Source organism: Larus michahellis, chromosome 4, assembly GCF_964199755.1.
Source record: "Larus michahellis chromosome 4, bLarMic1.1, whole genome shotgun sequence".
Lineage (NCBI taxonomy): Eukaryota > Metazoa > Chordata > Aves > Charadriiformes > Laridae > Larus > Larus michahellis.
Window position 1 is genome coordinate 80,008,532 of NC_133899.1, and position 14,322 is coordinate 80,022,853.

The 14,322-nt window shown below is 38.3% G+C and overlaps 1 protein-coding gene across 1 annotated transcript in view; it reads right to left on the reverse strand.

Annotated features, from left to right (window-relative positions):
* The window catches only part of INSC (INSC spindle orientation adaptor protein), a 133,020-nt gene that overhangs the window by 14,174 nt on the left and 104,524 nt on the right, over positions 1–14,322 (reverse strand). Inside the window, exons 8-9 of the mRNA XM_074582464.1 lie at positions 6,114–6,285; positions 3,915–4,093 (exon numbers count right to left, since the gene is read on the reverse strand). Coding sequence (XP_074438565.1) covers positions 3,915–4,093; positions 6,114–6,285 — 351 coding nt within the window. The remainder of the gene's footprint in view (positions 1–3,914; positions 4,094–6,113; positions 6,286–14,322) is intronic.

Genomic DNA, 14,322 nt, shown 5'->3' on the forward strand with positions numbered 1-14,322 from the left:
CTTTCAATAGCTGTTAGGCAACATTTAAAAATCAAAACTTCTTTATGTTAAAATAACATCTGTCTCTGCTCTCCTTTTGACCCTACAATATCCCATGTGGGAGAAAAAGAGGGGGGGGAAGGCAACAAAAGGAAAATGCAAATACCCTGGAAAAAATGGAAAAGCAGAGAAAAGGATCTGGAACCAAGAAGAAGAATAAATGGTATTAAGCTTCAAATCTTAAATGAGACAGGTCTTAGCTTCAGAGCCTGCAGCATCTCCCAAACACCAAGAAAATAGGAAATAATTTAGCAGAAAAACAGCAGCAACTATTTCCATTTTCTCCTTCCAACTTAAAAGCCTTTCTCCACCTCAAACTTTTTCGAAACATAATTCGCTGATTTTAGACCTAGAAATAACAACTTTAAAATCGATGTGTTCACTGCACATTAATTCTTTGTCTGCCTAAATAACAGAAGATCAGAAGCTGTTAGACTGTACCTCCGCAACTTCACAGGTAAGGTGAGAATACTAGCAACACAGAAGAGACAAGTGGGAATGCAGAGAGAAAAATTTTATTATACATAAACACTGTGCACAAACGTACATATTTCATATTTTTCTGTGTAGAGTCTAAGGTGATGGTTAAAGTAAAGATGGCTCTGAATGATAAGGGTTTTGGCTAAACCCTTCTGACAGTGCTTAAACTCCATTAAGACATCTGACTGTATACATTACACTGCAGAATTTAGGCATGAACCCATCTGAAAGAATATTCTGATGCTCCTTTGAAGTAAAAATCCTGCTATCCAGAAAATAAGTATCTGCAGCAAGAAAAAGAACGTGGCACATTCATATCCATTTTGACCCAAAACTAGAGGCTAAGGCATCTGGAAATTATCACTTTACCTGATGACTCTTGTACAAAGTATTTTGTTATAAAACTAAGCAATCCCCATGTAATAGTGCTGGTTACAGAAGCAATACATGCTTCTATAAAATGGATAGTAATTATCTTGTTCATCACTAAGTCCAGCACTCAGTTCTGGATTTCTTACTTGACCTAATCTAACGCTGCCTGGGAAATGAAAGAGGAAGGAGACTGGTTTTCAGATAGTGAAGGCAGGAAAAGATTGTTACCATTTGCACACAAAAGCTTTTCAGAAGTCAAAAGACAGAACGCTTTTAGAGGCGCTTGAGCAGAAAAATACTTTCTGCAGGCAACAAACAATGCATCCGACATCCAGCTCCTGGGCGGAATGTTACATATTTATACTGTCATGGAGGGTGATAATTAATCAATGCTAGGTGTCCTTAGAAAAAGGTTGTAAAGAAGGACATACCGTCACTTTAAGATGAGATAAAATGGCACAAATGAAAACAAAACTCACTGTTCCTTCCTTGCATGTCAGCCATCATTCTCCTATTTTTGGCTTACAGTGAGCATGCTTCAGTCTATTTTAGCAAATTACAATTTTCTTAAATCAGCAGTAATGCTAAAGTGGTAATGCATTTACAAATACTGCACAGTTTTCTATAGGATAACTGTGTTACTGAAATTAAAGCTCTGTATGAAAAAGAGGGCATTTAAGTTTGAGGGGCTCTTTTATAACATTTTATGATAATTAGACCATATTTTGTTGTATTTACTATGAATCTTATTCTTACTATGATTGTCTCAACATTTAGTATAGCTTAATTCTAATTCATCTATTTTACAGGCCAGGATGACTTGATCATCAGAATGGACATTAGTCCATAAAAATGTATTCCACAGTGGTTGCATATTCCAAAATAAAATATTGAATCAAAAAAATTTCCAAACCTACTCAACTTTAATCTACGTGTCCTTAGGCAAATGACTTCTGGCTGGGACATAATAAAATATATAATGGGAAAAGATAGTAACTATATTATGTACCTAAAAGGAATTAAAAGTATATATTCAAAACCCCAAATGGCAATTTAGAATACCCTTATAAAATACAGTATTGTAGTGTTGTTTTTCTCTTTATCTGAGTGTGTTTTCCTCATTGCAACAACCAGCCACAGAGCAAATTAAAAAGCAAAATATTCCATAAAACTGTCATAATTGGCAGACACCTTCTCCCCCTCCCCCCAAAAGACTGAAACAAGTACCCTTTTGAAAGGTAAGTAATCTACTCAAAGACACACTTGTTCAGGAAGTCAAAGGAAGACTTATCTTCAGGCTGTTGCATTACCAGAACTGCTTGACTGGCAACACTGACAGCTCCTAAAGGCAAGATGAGCAGCACTCAGCTTCCACCTGAGCATCAGGTGCTCAGTAACAGAGCAACACAAGGCAGGATTTCATAGTCCCCATTGCTGCAGAGATAACAAGGAGGCAGCTCAGAAACTTAATGCAGCACACCACAGAAAACATCACACATTTCTGATCTGACTTTTCATTCCAAGAAGGAATGTAAGGGGTTATTGGGGATGAAATCTCAGTTCTTGGAAAGAAGCCATTCAGTTCTCTATTCCTCTAGCTAATGAGATGTCCTGCAAGCTGCAAAAGGCCTGGAACTAGCCTGTTACCTAATAAAGTCATACATATTTCTTTAAATGCCTGCCTTCCTCATACAAAGAAGGGGTTTGCTATGCTACCCACAGAGCAAACTGCAAATCCACAACTGACAGCAGAATTAAGATGAGGGCATAAATAAATAAGGAAATCAAAACTATGAGAGCGTATAGGAGGAATAAAAAAAAGAACATAAAGAATTGTACGTATGTAATAATAGTATACAAACACCACAGCTGATGTCCTTGACTTTGCCTAAAGAGCAATATAGTAATTATGGCTTAAATCCATCTTTTCAGAAACACTGCTGAGCTGGAAACCTACTGTGTGCTCTTAATAGAAGTTAAAGAAGCTCTAGTAACCCCTCTAGATCACAAATAATCAGTTTCTAACACCCCTTGTGCCTTGATTATCACGGCCTGTCTCCTGTTGAAGGGTACACAGAGTTTTCTGTGGCAGTGCAGATCCCAAGTCTACCATAAATCATCTTTTGGCTGCTTTAGAGGTGGGAAGGGAATGGGTTCATGAGGTCTGAATTATGGACTTTTAGTTACGGACTTTTAGTTGTATTCACAATGTCTCATAAACAGAAGTTAATAGAGTTGACTAGCAACCTCCATCCCTTAGTAATAGCTACTGAAACCCTCAAGCCTCATACTTGTTACTCTGCTGAGGTGAAATTCATCACTGAGATGCCAAATAAGCAGTGCCTCTGCAACGTTTCCATTGCATGGCAGTACCTGAGAGGAACAAGAGAATTCCATCTGACTTCACCTGTGTATAAGCACAAACCTTGAATTTTCTGTGTCTCTTTACTAAAAAAAATGGTGAAAAAGAAAGGGAAATCCAAAAGTACATCAATGGTATTTGCCAGTACAATTTGCACACCATCTACCACACAGTTCGGATTTGATCCAAAGCCCACCGACGTCAATGGGATGAGGATCAGATTCTTAGTCAGCTTTTGGAGCTAATTCATCTTTGAACTGACAATCGTATATTTAGGCTGCAGTCTCCGTATATATCTTATTTGCCTCAAAGCTCTGTCCAGTCAAGTTTTTAATGCCTCCAAAGATGGAGAATCCACAGCCTCTCTGGGCCTCTGTGTCACTGTTTGGCCATCTTCATGACAAAAAAAATTTCTAGTATCTTAGAAATATGGAACTTCACCTTTTTTTTTCCAAATCACGTTAAAAGCTGTCATATTTCATAATGCTCATAATAAAAAGGAACAGAAGCAGATAAAGAAAGAGCCATATATTGAAAAGAACCAAAAATGGAAGACATGAAAGCAACTTAGAATTGACTATGTCAAAACAAACATAGAGCTGAAACCTGTTGGCTTTTACTCAAATGTGCTCAGACAGCATCTTACTGAGACACCACTCACCTGATCTCGGGAATATGGAGTATCCACTATGTGTTTGTCTGAACATGCTGCTAGAAGAATCTTCATTGCATTTAACTGGAGCAGTATTTCACAAGCCATAGTATCAAAGAAAGTAATATTGGCAAGAGCTGCTGAAGCCAGCAGGAAAACTTCCCCAGATGAGGCTTCTTGGCACAGTTCTAGGAATGCAGAAAGTAAGTTGAATAAAAATAATTCCTTCATTGCAAAAAACATGGTTAGGTGTTTCAAAACAATATTTAAGCATCTGCAACTTGCATTAGTAATCTTAGTATCTGAGACCAAGTTCAGATAAAAAAACAAAACAAAACAAAGACAATAATCTTAATTTAGTCATTTATATAATATGTCACATTGTTAGGGTGCTTTATAAGCGATATTAATGTTAGGCACCTTCATTTGAACCACAAAAGCAGGGAAAGATGGTAAATATGAACCTAGACACCAAGTGTTTCTAACACGCATCTAATTAATGAGATGGTCTACCAAGTATGCCATTCTACAGGGAATATTCCACTGAATGTTGTTCAACATAAAGCTTGATATAACTAAATAAAATGAAATACAGGAGTCAGAAGACTAACAGTAACTGATCCATAAGAGAATAATTCTGCTATATATCCTATTATTTAGAACAAGATACGTATACGTGTTGCCTACCTATAAAACTATTTCTCTGTAGTCAAAGATCATCTTGCATATTTTCCAGCTTCAATAAGAACTGCTGAAGACACAGCTCCCTTTTAATTCCTTGCACACATGTATTTTAACTAAGATCTGAATCACCTGGCAAGTGGATTTCAGCATGGTTTAAAAATTAAATGTATTACAGTAATTCAATTACTGAGTTATAAATATTACAAGGAAACTGGTGTGTGATTAGTGAAAGGGCTCTTCCAAAGTTATGCATGTTCTATTTTTAATGCTCACATTTCTTGGTCAGAGTATATACTACTAAAATTCCTGTGGAACTTAAACAGTGACAACTGGGGATATGCTCCACCTGCTAATATCTTCTGGATCAGCTGTTCAGATTTTCCCTTGACTCTGGTACACTGTAACAACCTGGAAAAACATCTTAAATAACTCAAGTCAGATGCCTCTAGCAGTTTAGCTACAGCAGAACCAAGCTCAGCATAGGTTAATTGCACCTGCTGTACCCAGGGCAGGTTCCGGGCAGAACCTTCAGTATTTGTTGCTGGATAGTCTGGTCATCAGGAATAAATTTTTTCCTTGATTTCTGCAGTACTAGTTCTGTTTGGGCATATCAAAGAATGCCTAGCTAATTCCCAGCCACTGCAGAATCCTCAAGCATTGGCACTACTATACTATTCTCTTGTATTAAACCAAACCAAACCAAACCCATGCATGAAAATTGAAGCACTGTATTTTAACTGTAACCATTAGGCTCACTAGAGAAATACCCAGATGTATTGATACATGAGAAATCAAACTAGATGACTCAAACTGTACTTTCTGACATGAAGCTCTGGGAAACTGAGTTTCCAGATCAGAGAGAGGAAGAGAATGCTTGAATGAAAGCTTCTGGTATTTGTGAGGGGTGGAGCACAGTGCCAGAAATAAGGGATTCCTCTTTTTAGAAAGTCATGAGAAATATCATCTTATTTTTCTGAAGTGTCCTCACTGACCCAGGTTAAGGAAAAACTTGCTGTTACCTTTGCCTCATTTTACCATGGATCAGAGGCCTAGACAAGACAGAAAGATTTTTTTTTTTTCTTCTAACAATGCCCATAGATTATAAGATATTGTTCTTTTCCTCTGAAGTATCATACAAATGTAGATGCAGTGGTGAGTTTGAGTTCTAGGAAGTTTAGAAAATACAACAGACATAAAGGTTAGCAGCTATTAGAAACTGATCTTTTACAGACAAACATGGGACAAGAGGACACTTCACTGAGTTTTTTCTGCGGCTCTAATGGTAGAATTTCACACGGATATTATTTTGACAAATATGCATAAATTCTATTCAAATATGGATTGCAGTAGAAAATACTATGTAATTGCAGAATGCCCTAATTCTGAATTAAAAATGACTGAGTTCTTTTATCTGTCAAGGAAAGAATGGCAAGCATTATTTAGGGAATATTTCTAATGAAAGAGAGTCCTACCCCAAGCTGTCATTTTAACTGGGAAGACTCATAAATCCCATAAAGAACTTACTGACAAGTGCTGTTACAATTTCTTCCATATTTTCCAGAAAGCTGCTGAGATGCTGAGTGAATGTGAGATGTGGAGAAGTGATCTGTGCGATTACTGCTGCTGCTTCTGCATGAGTAGCTTCAGAATGGGTGTTATCCGTAAGAATGTCAGCCAGGCACAGTATCCCATCAACCTGTGGAAAAACAATAGGTATAGTTTGGAAATACTCCAGGAAATACGTTTGCAAGCAAAGATGGGTTTACAGTTCTCTCTTCTTGGCTGTGGCTAAACTACTCAGTCTGTTTTCAAAAATGACTGAAACTTGGTGGTATTTAGGACATAAGGTGTTTCAATTTAGCAAATACAAATGAGTTCAGCATAAAAGTTGTTGAGCAGCAAAAAGTCTTGCATTTCCTTCTCCCTTAATGTTTCTGCTGAATTGATTTTGGTCAAACAAACAAGTCTTTTCTGACAGACGTCTCAAGTTAAACATTAATTCAAAAATAAGCTCCGACAAGCAAATGCTAACTGCTACTGTGCCACAGCCGCATTTAAGCTCTTGTCTGAGTGTGTCCCAGTGCGAGACTCAAGCCTGAGTGTGCAGTAAGTTCTTCAAAGACTAGTTTTTTGCCACTTTTTTCTGAATTTGTCACAAAGCTAATGCAGGATCAAAAAAAATATTAAGGAGAGACCCTGGCCAAAATGCACTTGATGAGCTTGCACAGCTCTCATATTAAAGCTACATCCGTATATCCCTTGCTTACTTGGAAGAGAAACAGAAAAATGAGTAAAATGTACATAGGTTTATGCTTTTAGAGTATCTGGAGTGTTCTAAATTCATTCCTTGCACAAATTAAGCAGGTACATCGTATATGCACACCTTGCTGTGGTTTGTAGGAGACCGTGGACAATGAAAGACTGCAACACAGCATAGCCAATGGGAAACGTATCATCTGTTAACAACCCAACCCAGGAAAGGAAGGTTCTCTGTAGACAAGGACTGTCTACAGTCTTGAACAATGTGTGAACTTTCAAACTAACAGAACTACATTTCTCCCCCTGTTCAACATATACCTGAATAATTCATCATGTTGTCAAGCAAGTAGGTAGATGGGCTTAGAGGGGACAGAGCATGAAGATTTATGTTATTAATTATGACATGTTTATGTCAAATCCACATAAATTCACTAATTAAAATCTTTATATAAATGAAAATAATGTAAATATAGGGACAGTTTACAGATGATCAGAGCTTTAGAAATTTCACTGAGTAACTTTTAAAAACAAAAACTTTTTTATTTATTTGAAGTTCTGAAAAAGTATGGGGTCAATTGCCTTTCATGTTTCTTGGATGCTTTATAGATACAAAGAGGAGTTATGAAGGCTTAGCACTGAAGTCAAACAAAAACAAACCCACATTTGTGTTGTACACTCAACAAGACTCTTTCTTAGGTCTGTTGTTCTGATTGCGTTCTCTGTCTATTCAAAGCTTCCTCAGAACATGCACATTAAGACCTATCCATTATCTTCACAAAGGGTATTTAGCAAATCTCTTATTCACATTTTTGTTATTTATTAATACAGAATCTTGAGTTATCTTAATTACTTACCCTGCAATGGGCATGAATTAAATTATTTGATATGCACTGACAGTTACTATATTTTACAAGAAAAGCTCTCAGATTGATGGGAGCAAAAATTACCCTCTGGAAGATCATTCATTGGGACGCACTTTTTAATAGGCAATAGACTATATCATTGGAACTCTAATAACATAGATAAATACAAAAGAAATTATATGTCTATTTTTCCTCAGATTACAAATGGGACTTAGTATAGAAGAAGCTCAAGTACTGGCAAGGAGAGGAAGAATAAATTTTCAACATTAAACTTTTTCTTGACAAGCTTTCAACATTAATCTACCTACAGCAAAATATTTCCTCCTAGTTATGGCAGAATTCTACAGCTTGAAAGAGCAGATTCACATAATTCACTCGGCTTCAAGGTATATTAATAGATCCCAGTGTCAAGAATTAATATATGTCCTCACAAGATGATTTAATAGCCAAAGTGTGCTAGACAATATCATATGCAGAACCCCCCAACTTTGTCACCTTGAAGCCTCCGCAGATCACACCTTGTCTAGGGTCCAAAGGATGCTAATAACAACAGTCAGTATAAAAAGTTAAATATATTCCAATAAATATATTCCACTACTTCACAAGAAACTTCTTCTAAGATCTGGTAACAGGATACAGCGCTCTTCAGCTCTAAATTTACTGGTTAAAATTCACTTGGCCAACTCTTATTCAATGACCTCGACAAAATGACTTTATAGTAGTTTTATGCTATTTCAGAACAACTAATGGCTTATGAAAGACAGGTACAAGCACATGGTTAGATTTTTCTATCACCACTGATTGTTTATATCTACACTATAAAATACAAGCTTCTAACAATACAAGGGCTGTACTCAACTTTTAAATTACATATTTGACTTTTTTTATTTGCTAAGTAATTGTTTTTGGAAATTGGGAGCTGCTGAATTGTAAACAGAAGTGGATATATATTTTTATTCCGCCTAAAGATAAAATACATATTTTGGATCCATGAAAGCCAGCACTAGTTAGTTTTTTTCCTTTCTATTCAGAATCATGTAAAATACTAACAAATTCAGCCTAAAATTTGCTCTATACACTTTTGTCTTACATCTTAAATATAGAAAATAAAATAAAATAATTCTACTCCAGCAGGCAACCCCATTTATAAGTGTCTAGCAATAAATTTTAAAATGACAGGGGAACAATCTAATAAAAGCACTTTAACATCCAAAAAGAAATTGCTGCTCAAAGCATTTTTATAATTAGCTTTCACACTGAAAGGAACTTTGGATGGCTGCCCTGTTTTCTGTTTAATTTTGGTGAAGTAATCAGCTAAATGTCAAATCTCTTCATCACCTTGGCAATACAAAAGAACCAGTTAGCCAGATAATGCAAACAAATGAATTCCATGAATGCAACAAGTTGCTGTGGAGACCCTGCATTTGAGGAATGGCATTCAGTAAATGCTTGATCACTAATATTTCAATATTGATAACTGGAAAAATGCCAGGAACTTAGATACTTATGAGCATAGCCCTGTTATGGAAACTTAATCCAAGTGACAAAATAAATACGTGACTGCTTTACTGCATCGATCAAGTCTTCTGAAAGGAAATAATTCCTTTTCTCTGCAACAGGAATGAATGAGTTCTGGGGAAGCCCTCTTCTTTCTTCAGTATACCTGTTCTTCCTCTGAAAAATACTAAATAAAACTAGGCATCTGTTAAAGATACCAGTACAGAACTTGGGATGAATTGTGTTAATGACTTCATGATTTGAAATACTATATATAACAACAGTCCTAACTCTCCTTTCCATTAGGAGGTTCAAGGCAGGCTTTCCATGCCACTCGGGGAACCAAGACCCATTGCTTCCTTTTTAATAACGTGTCTTCAGTTGTATAAAATGCTGCTGAAGGCCTTTTCTCATACTATGACTTTCTCTAACATTCTTGTTTGCCCACTCTTAACACTCAGATTATCTCTACATATTGGTAAGCTTTCTCAAAGTTTTTTTTTGCATTCCCTAAATAGATCTTCCAAGTCACCTTGCTGAGATTGGATAGCCTTATGGGCTATTGGCTGATTTCCCACTGTCAAATCATGGATAACACTATCAGCCTACAACTGGGTGCTTCTGGTAAGCACCACCAGCAGGTTCCAAAGCACTTTTGAAGGAAGACTGGAAGGGAAATGCTGAGATCCAGATATAAGACCGCAAATGTGGAAATAAAATCACAAAGGGATCACCTCTTAAACATTGTCTCAACCTTCCCCGGAGGGTAGAGGAGAATTTCAAAAGCAGAAGCTGCATCAAACATTCAAGAAGTGACAGATCAGAGTTTGTTTTTATCCTTTCACACATGCTGTGTATTAGCACCTCCAACTTGAAGCTAGGACAGGTTAACTATATAGGTGAAGACATGAACATTATCAGAGTAAATAGAAACTGCATAGCTGGATAAAAACACAAACACATTAAAATTCATGGGATGAGGAAGAGGGAGACAGAGAAGGAAGGAAAAATTATCATATTCAGAAAATGTTTTACTCCCATGCTCAGCATTCTTTGAACACAATCTACTTCACTCCTGAGACCATTGCATGAACCATGAAGTCACTTCGCTATTTTGCAACTCCATTGAAAATGTCATCCAACAGAATCGATATACTGTTATTTTGATGACTTGTTACTCATGAAATGAGTTCCTGATCATCAAGACTGAGTTATATCCGATGTCAACTTCTGTAACATATTCTGCACCTGTAGAAGGCCTACAAGTCTTGTTTGATTTCTATGCTGAAAGAGAGGAAGGGAAAAGGACAAAGTATTCTAGCTTGCACACGATGATCTTTTCTATTTGAACAGTTGCCCTGCCAAGTGCTCTGCAGATAAAAACTGCCTTAGCTCCACTAAGAACTGTGCTGATTTATACCAGATCAAGATTTGGTCAGCTATTTTTAAAGTGAGATGATATATTAATGGAGTGATGCCATTAAAATGTCCACAAATACTATTCCAAGTAATCAAAGCTACTGCAGCAATTCCATAGCAGCAGCAGTGACCAGGGAACAAAACCGCAATGATTTTAATAACTACTGCTGTACATTACTGGCCATGGCCTAATTTATAAGCCATATTGAATACTCTACAGAATAGTGTGGGACTGAATAAAGGTTGAATGGTTCCCATCTCAGTAGCTTTAAAAATGCTGGCAATAACCTTAGCTTTGTATCTAAATTGACTGTGAGTGGGTGCTTTGGTTCCACCTTGAGTGCTGTGTCCAGTTTTGGACCCCTCATTACAGAAAAGACATTGAGATTCTGGAGCTAGTCCAGAGAAAGGCAACAAACCTGGTGAGGGCTCTGGAGAACAAGTCTTATGAGGAGCGGCTGAGGGAACTGGGATTGTTTTGCCTAGAGAAAAGGAGGCTGAGGGGAGACCTTCTTGCTCTCTACAACTGCCTGAAAGGAGGTTGTAGAGAGGTGGGGGTTGGTCCCTTCTCCCAGGTAACAAGTGATAGCACAAGAGGAAACAGCCTCAAGTTGCACCAGGGGAGGTTTAGACTGGATATTAGGAAAAATTTTTACACTGAAAGGGTTATTAAGCATTGGAACAGGCTGCCCAGGGAAGTGGTGGAATCATCATCACTAGAGGTATTTAAAAGATGGGCAGAAGTAGTGCTTAGCAATATGGTTTAGTGATGGGTTTTGTCAGTGTTAGGTTGATGGTTGGACTCGATCTAAAAGGTCCCTTCCAACCTAGACAATTCTGATTTTATGATTCTGTGCAATTTCAACTAAAGCTTCCCTGTTAAACTTTCCTCCTTTAGAACGTGGCCAAGCTAATGAAGAGGTGTTTGTTCTTCCTTGTGTTTAGCCATCAAGGGGAGGTGTGAAGGTGATCTGATCTATATGAGGAGTATTGTTATATGGTGTGAAAAGAAAATATCTCAACCTTCTCTCTCAAAAATAAATAAATAAAAGAGGCAGTTGGACAGGTGTACTCTTCGCTGGGTAAAAAACTGGCTGGATGACCGTGCCCAGAGAGTGGTGGTAAATGGAGTTAAATCCAGTTGGTGTCCAGTCACAAGTGGTGTCCCCCAGGGCTCGGTGCTGGGGCCGCTTCTCTTTAATATCTTTATCAATGATCTGGATGAAGGGATCGAATGCACCCTCAGTAAGTTCGCAGATGACACTAAACTGGGCGGGCGTGTTGATCTGCTTGAGGGTAGGTTGGCTCTGCAGAGGGATCTGGACAGGCTGGACCAATGGGCTGAGACCAATGGTATTAGGTTCAACAAGGCCAAATGCTGGGTCCTGCAGTTGGGTCACAACAACCCCATGCAGCGCTACAGGATTGGGGCAGAGTGGCTCGAAAGCAGCTTGACAGAAAAGGACGTGGGAGTGTTGGTTGACAGCCGGCTGAATATGAGCCAGCAGTGTGCCGAGGTGGCCAAGAAGGCCAACAGCATCCTGGCCTGTATCAGGAATAGTGTGGTGAGCCGGACTAGGGACGTGATCATCCCCCTGTACTCGGCACTGGTGAGGCCCCACCTGGAGTACTGCGTTCAGTTTTGGGCCCCTCGCTACAGGAGGGACACTGAGGTGTTGGAGCGTGTCCAGAGAAGGGCTACAAAGCTGGTGAGGGGTCTGGAGGACAAACCTTATGAAGAATGACTGAGGGAGCTGGGGTTGTTTAGCCTGGAGAAGAGGAGGCTGAGGGGAGACCTTATCACCCTCTACAACTACCTGAAAGGAGGCTGTAGAGAGATGGGGGCTGACCTCTTCTCCCTGGTGACAAGTGATAGGACGAGGGGAAACGGGTTCAAGTTACATCAGGGGAGGTTTAGATTAGATATTAGGAAACATTTCTTCACTGAAAGGGTTATTAAACAGTGGAATAGGCTGCCCAGGGAGATGGTGGATTCACCATCTCTGGAGGTGTTTAAAAAAAGGGTAGATGGGGCACTTAGGGACATGGTTTAGAAGTGGCTCTTGTCAGGGTAGGCTAAAGGTTGGACTCGATGATCTTAAAGGTCCCTTCCAACCTCAACAATTCTATGATTCTATGATTCTATATCAGCTTGAAAGATGCATTAAATATGGCAGTACCTAAGTAGCAACCTTACAGCCATACTCCAGGAAGAAATAATCTGCAGAGCAAGACGAAATAACAAGTTCCTTATTCTGGGCTGACTAAAGGAGTGAAAGGATAAATAGTATGTAAAACTTTCCTCCCTACAAAACCTAGGGAAAGCAGTCAAGCAGTCACTTCACAGTGCATGTTCTTTGGCACTCACAGATGCTCTAAGCTTGTTGCAGCTAAAAAGTACAACTGTTTGTCAAAGAGGTAAGAGAGAGTAAGTAATTTTACAGAAACGTTGGACAAAATCAGTAAGATTGACATCCAGACTTCTTTCTGGTATTTGCTTCAAGAATAAGGGAAAAGCTGGCTTTGATCTCTGTCAATTTTGAGGACTGTTATGAAGGGTAAGACTTTTAAAGTATTATATCTGTAGTTGATAAAACAAACCAGAAACTGCACTGCTATTAGCCAAGGACTTCACATATTCCCACTCCCATAAATCACAGCTTACGTTGCTTTAAACTACCCTCTACAAACATAGGTGAACCAGCCAACTTTCCTGATTTAGCTCTCACATACCTCCAATTCTACAGGATAGTTGCTGAGTGGCTACAAAAGGCAGAAGGAGAAGAAACTGCAAAGGAATTCGCTTGCAGTTGTGTAAAAGCCATCTGTAGTACAGATCCTTCTACTCAACCAATGTAGGTGTTTATAGCATTGGGATGCATTGACAAAACAGAATGAAAACTACTGAGCACAAATGAGTACGGTGGCTTGGAAAAACCCCAACCATTTGCAATGGCCTTTGTACTCAGCATTTGTTACATTCTCTTTCTCCTATTCTGTCATAGCTAAAAGACAATCACAATAATGACTGTGTTATCTGTAGTCTCAGGAACATACAAGAGTAGGGGAGAGCTATTTGTGTTCATATATGATAAAATTAGAGATGAAATTCTTCAAGTTGTGTGACACATGACAGAAGCCAAAGGTTTCTCAGTTTCTTTTGCCCTACATTCTTGAGGGCTGGCTGTACTGTCTTGTTTTTAAGGTGCAGGAATCTATTCCTATTTGTAGGATTTTCTTGATATCTGCATTACAAATTCCAGAAAGTATATGCTTGTTTCTTTTAAATAATGGATAAGGCTTTATATATTATACTTTGGGGTCTGAATTTCATTAAAATGAAGCCACACAGACACAAAAAGGACTTGGCAACAAGATGAGAGGAACTGTCATGTGTTATATAAGAATGCTGAACAAGATACTGGGACCTGAAGTCAGAATTAGGAAAAGACCATACATTAGTAGTTTTCACATAGCCCTCATTTTTATTTACCCTGAGGGATCATAGTCTGAGAAAAAGGAAAAAAAGAAACACCTCTACTATTCCTATAAACAAACAGGGGCTCCAGGGTTATGCATAGCAGGGCACTCCAGAAAATGAGATGTGCTCGCTGAAAAAAACATGCTCCGATCATCTAGTTTTAAATAAATAATGACAGAGACACTTCATTGCATGAGGGCATATTCTCAAACAC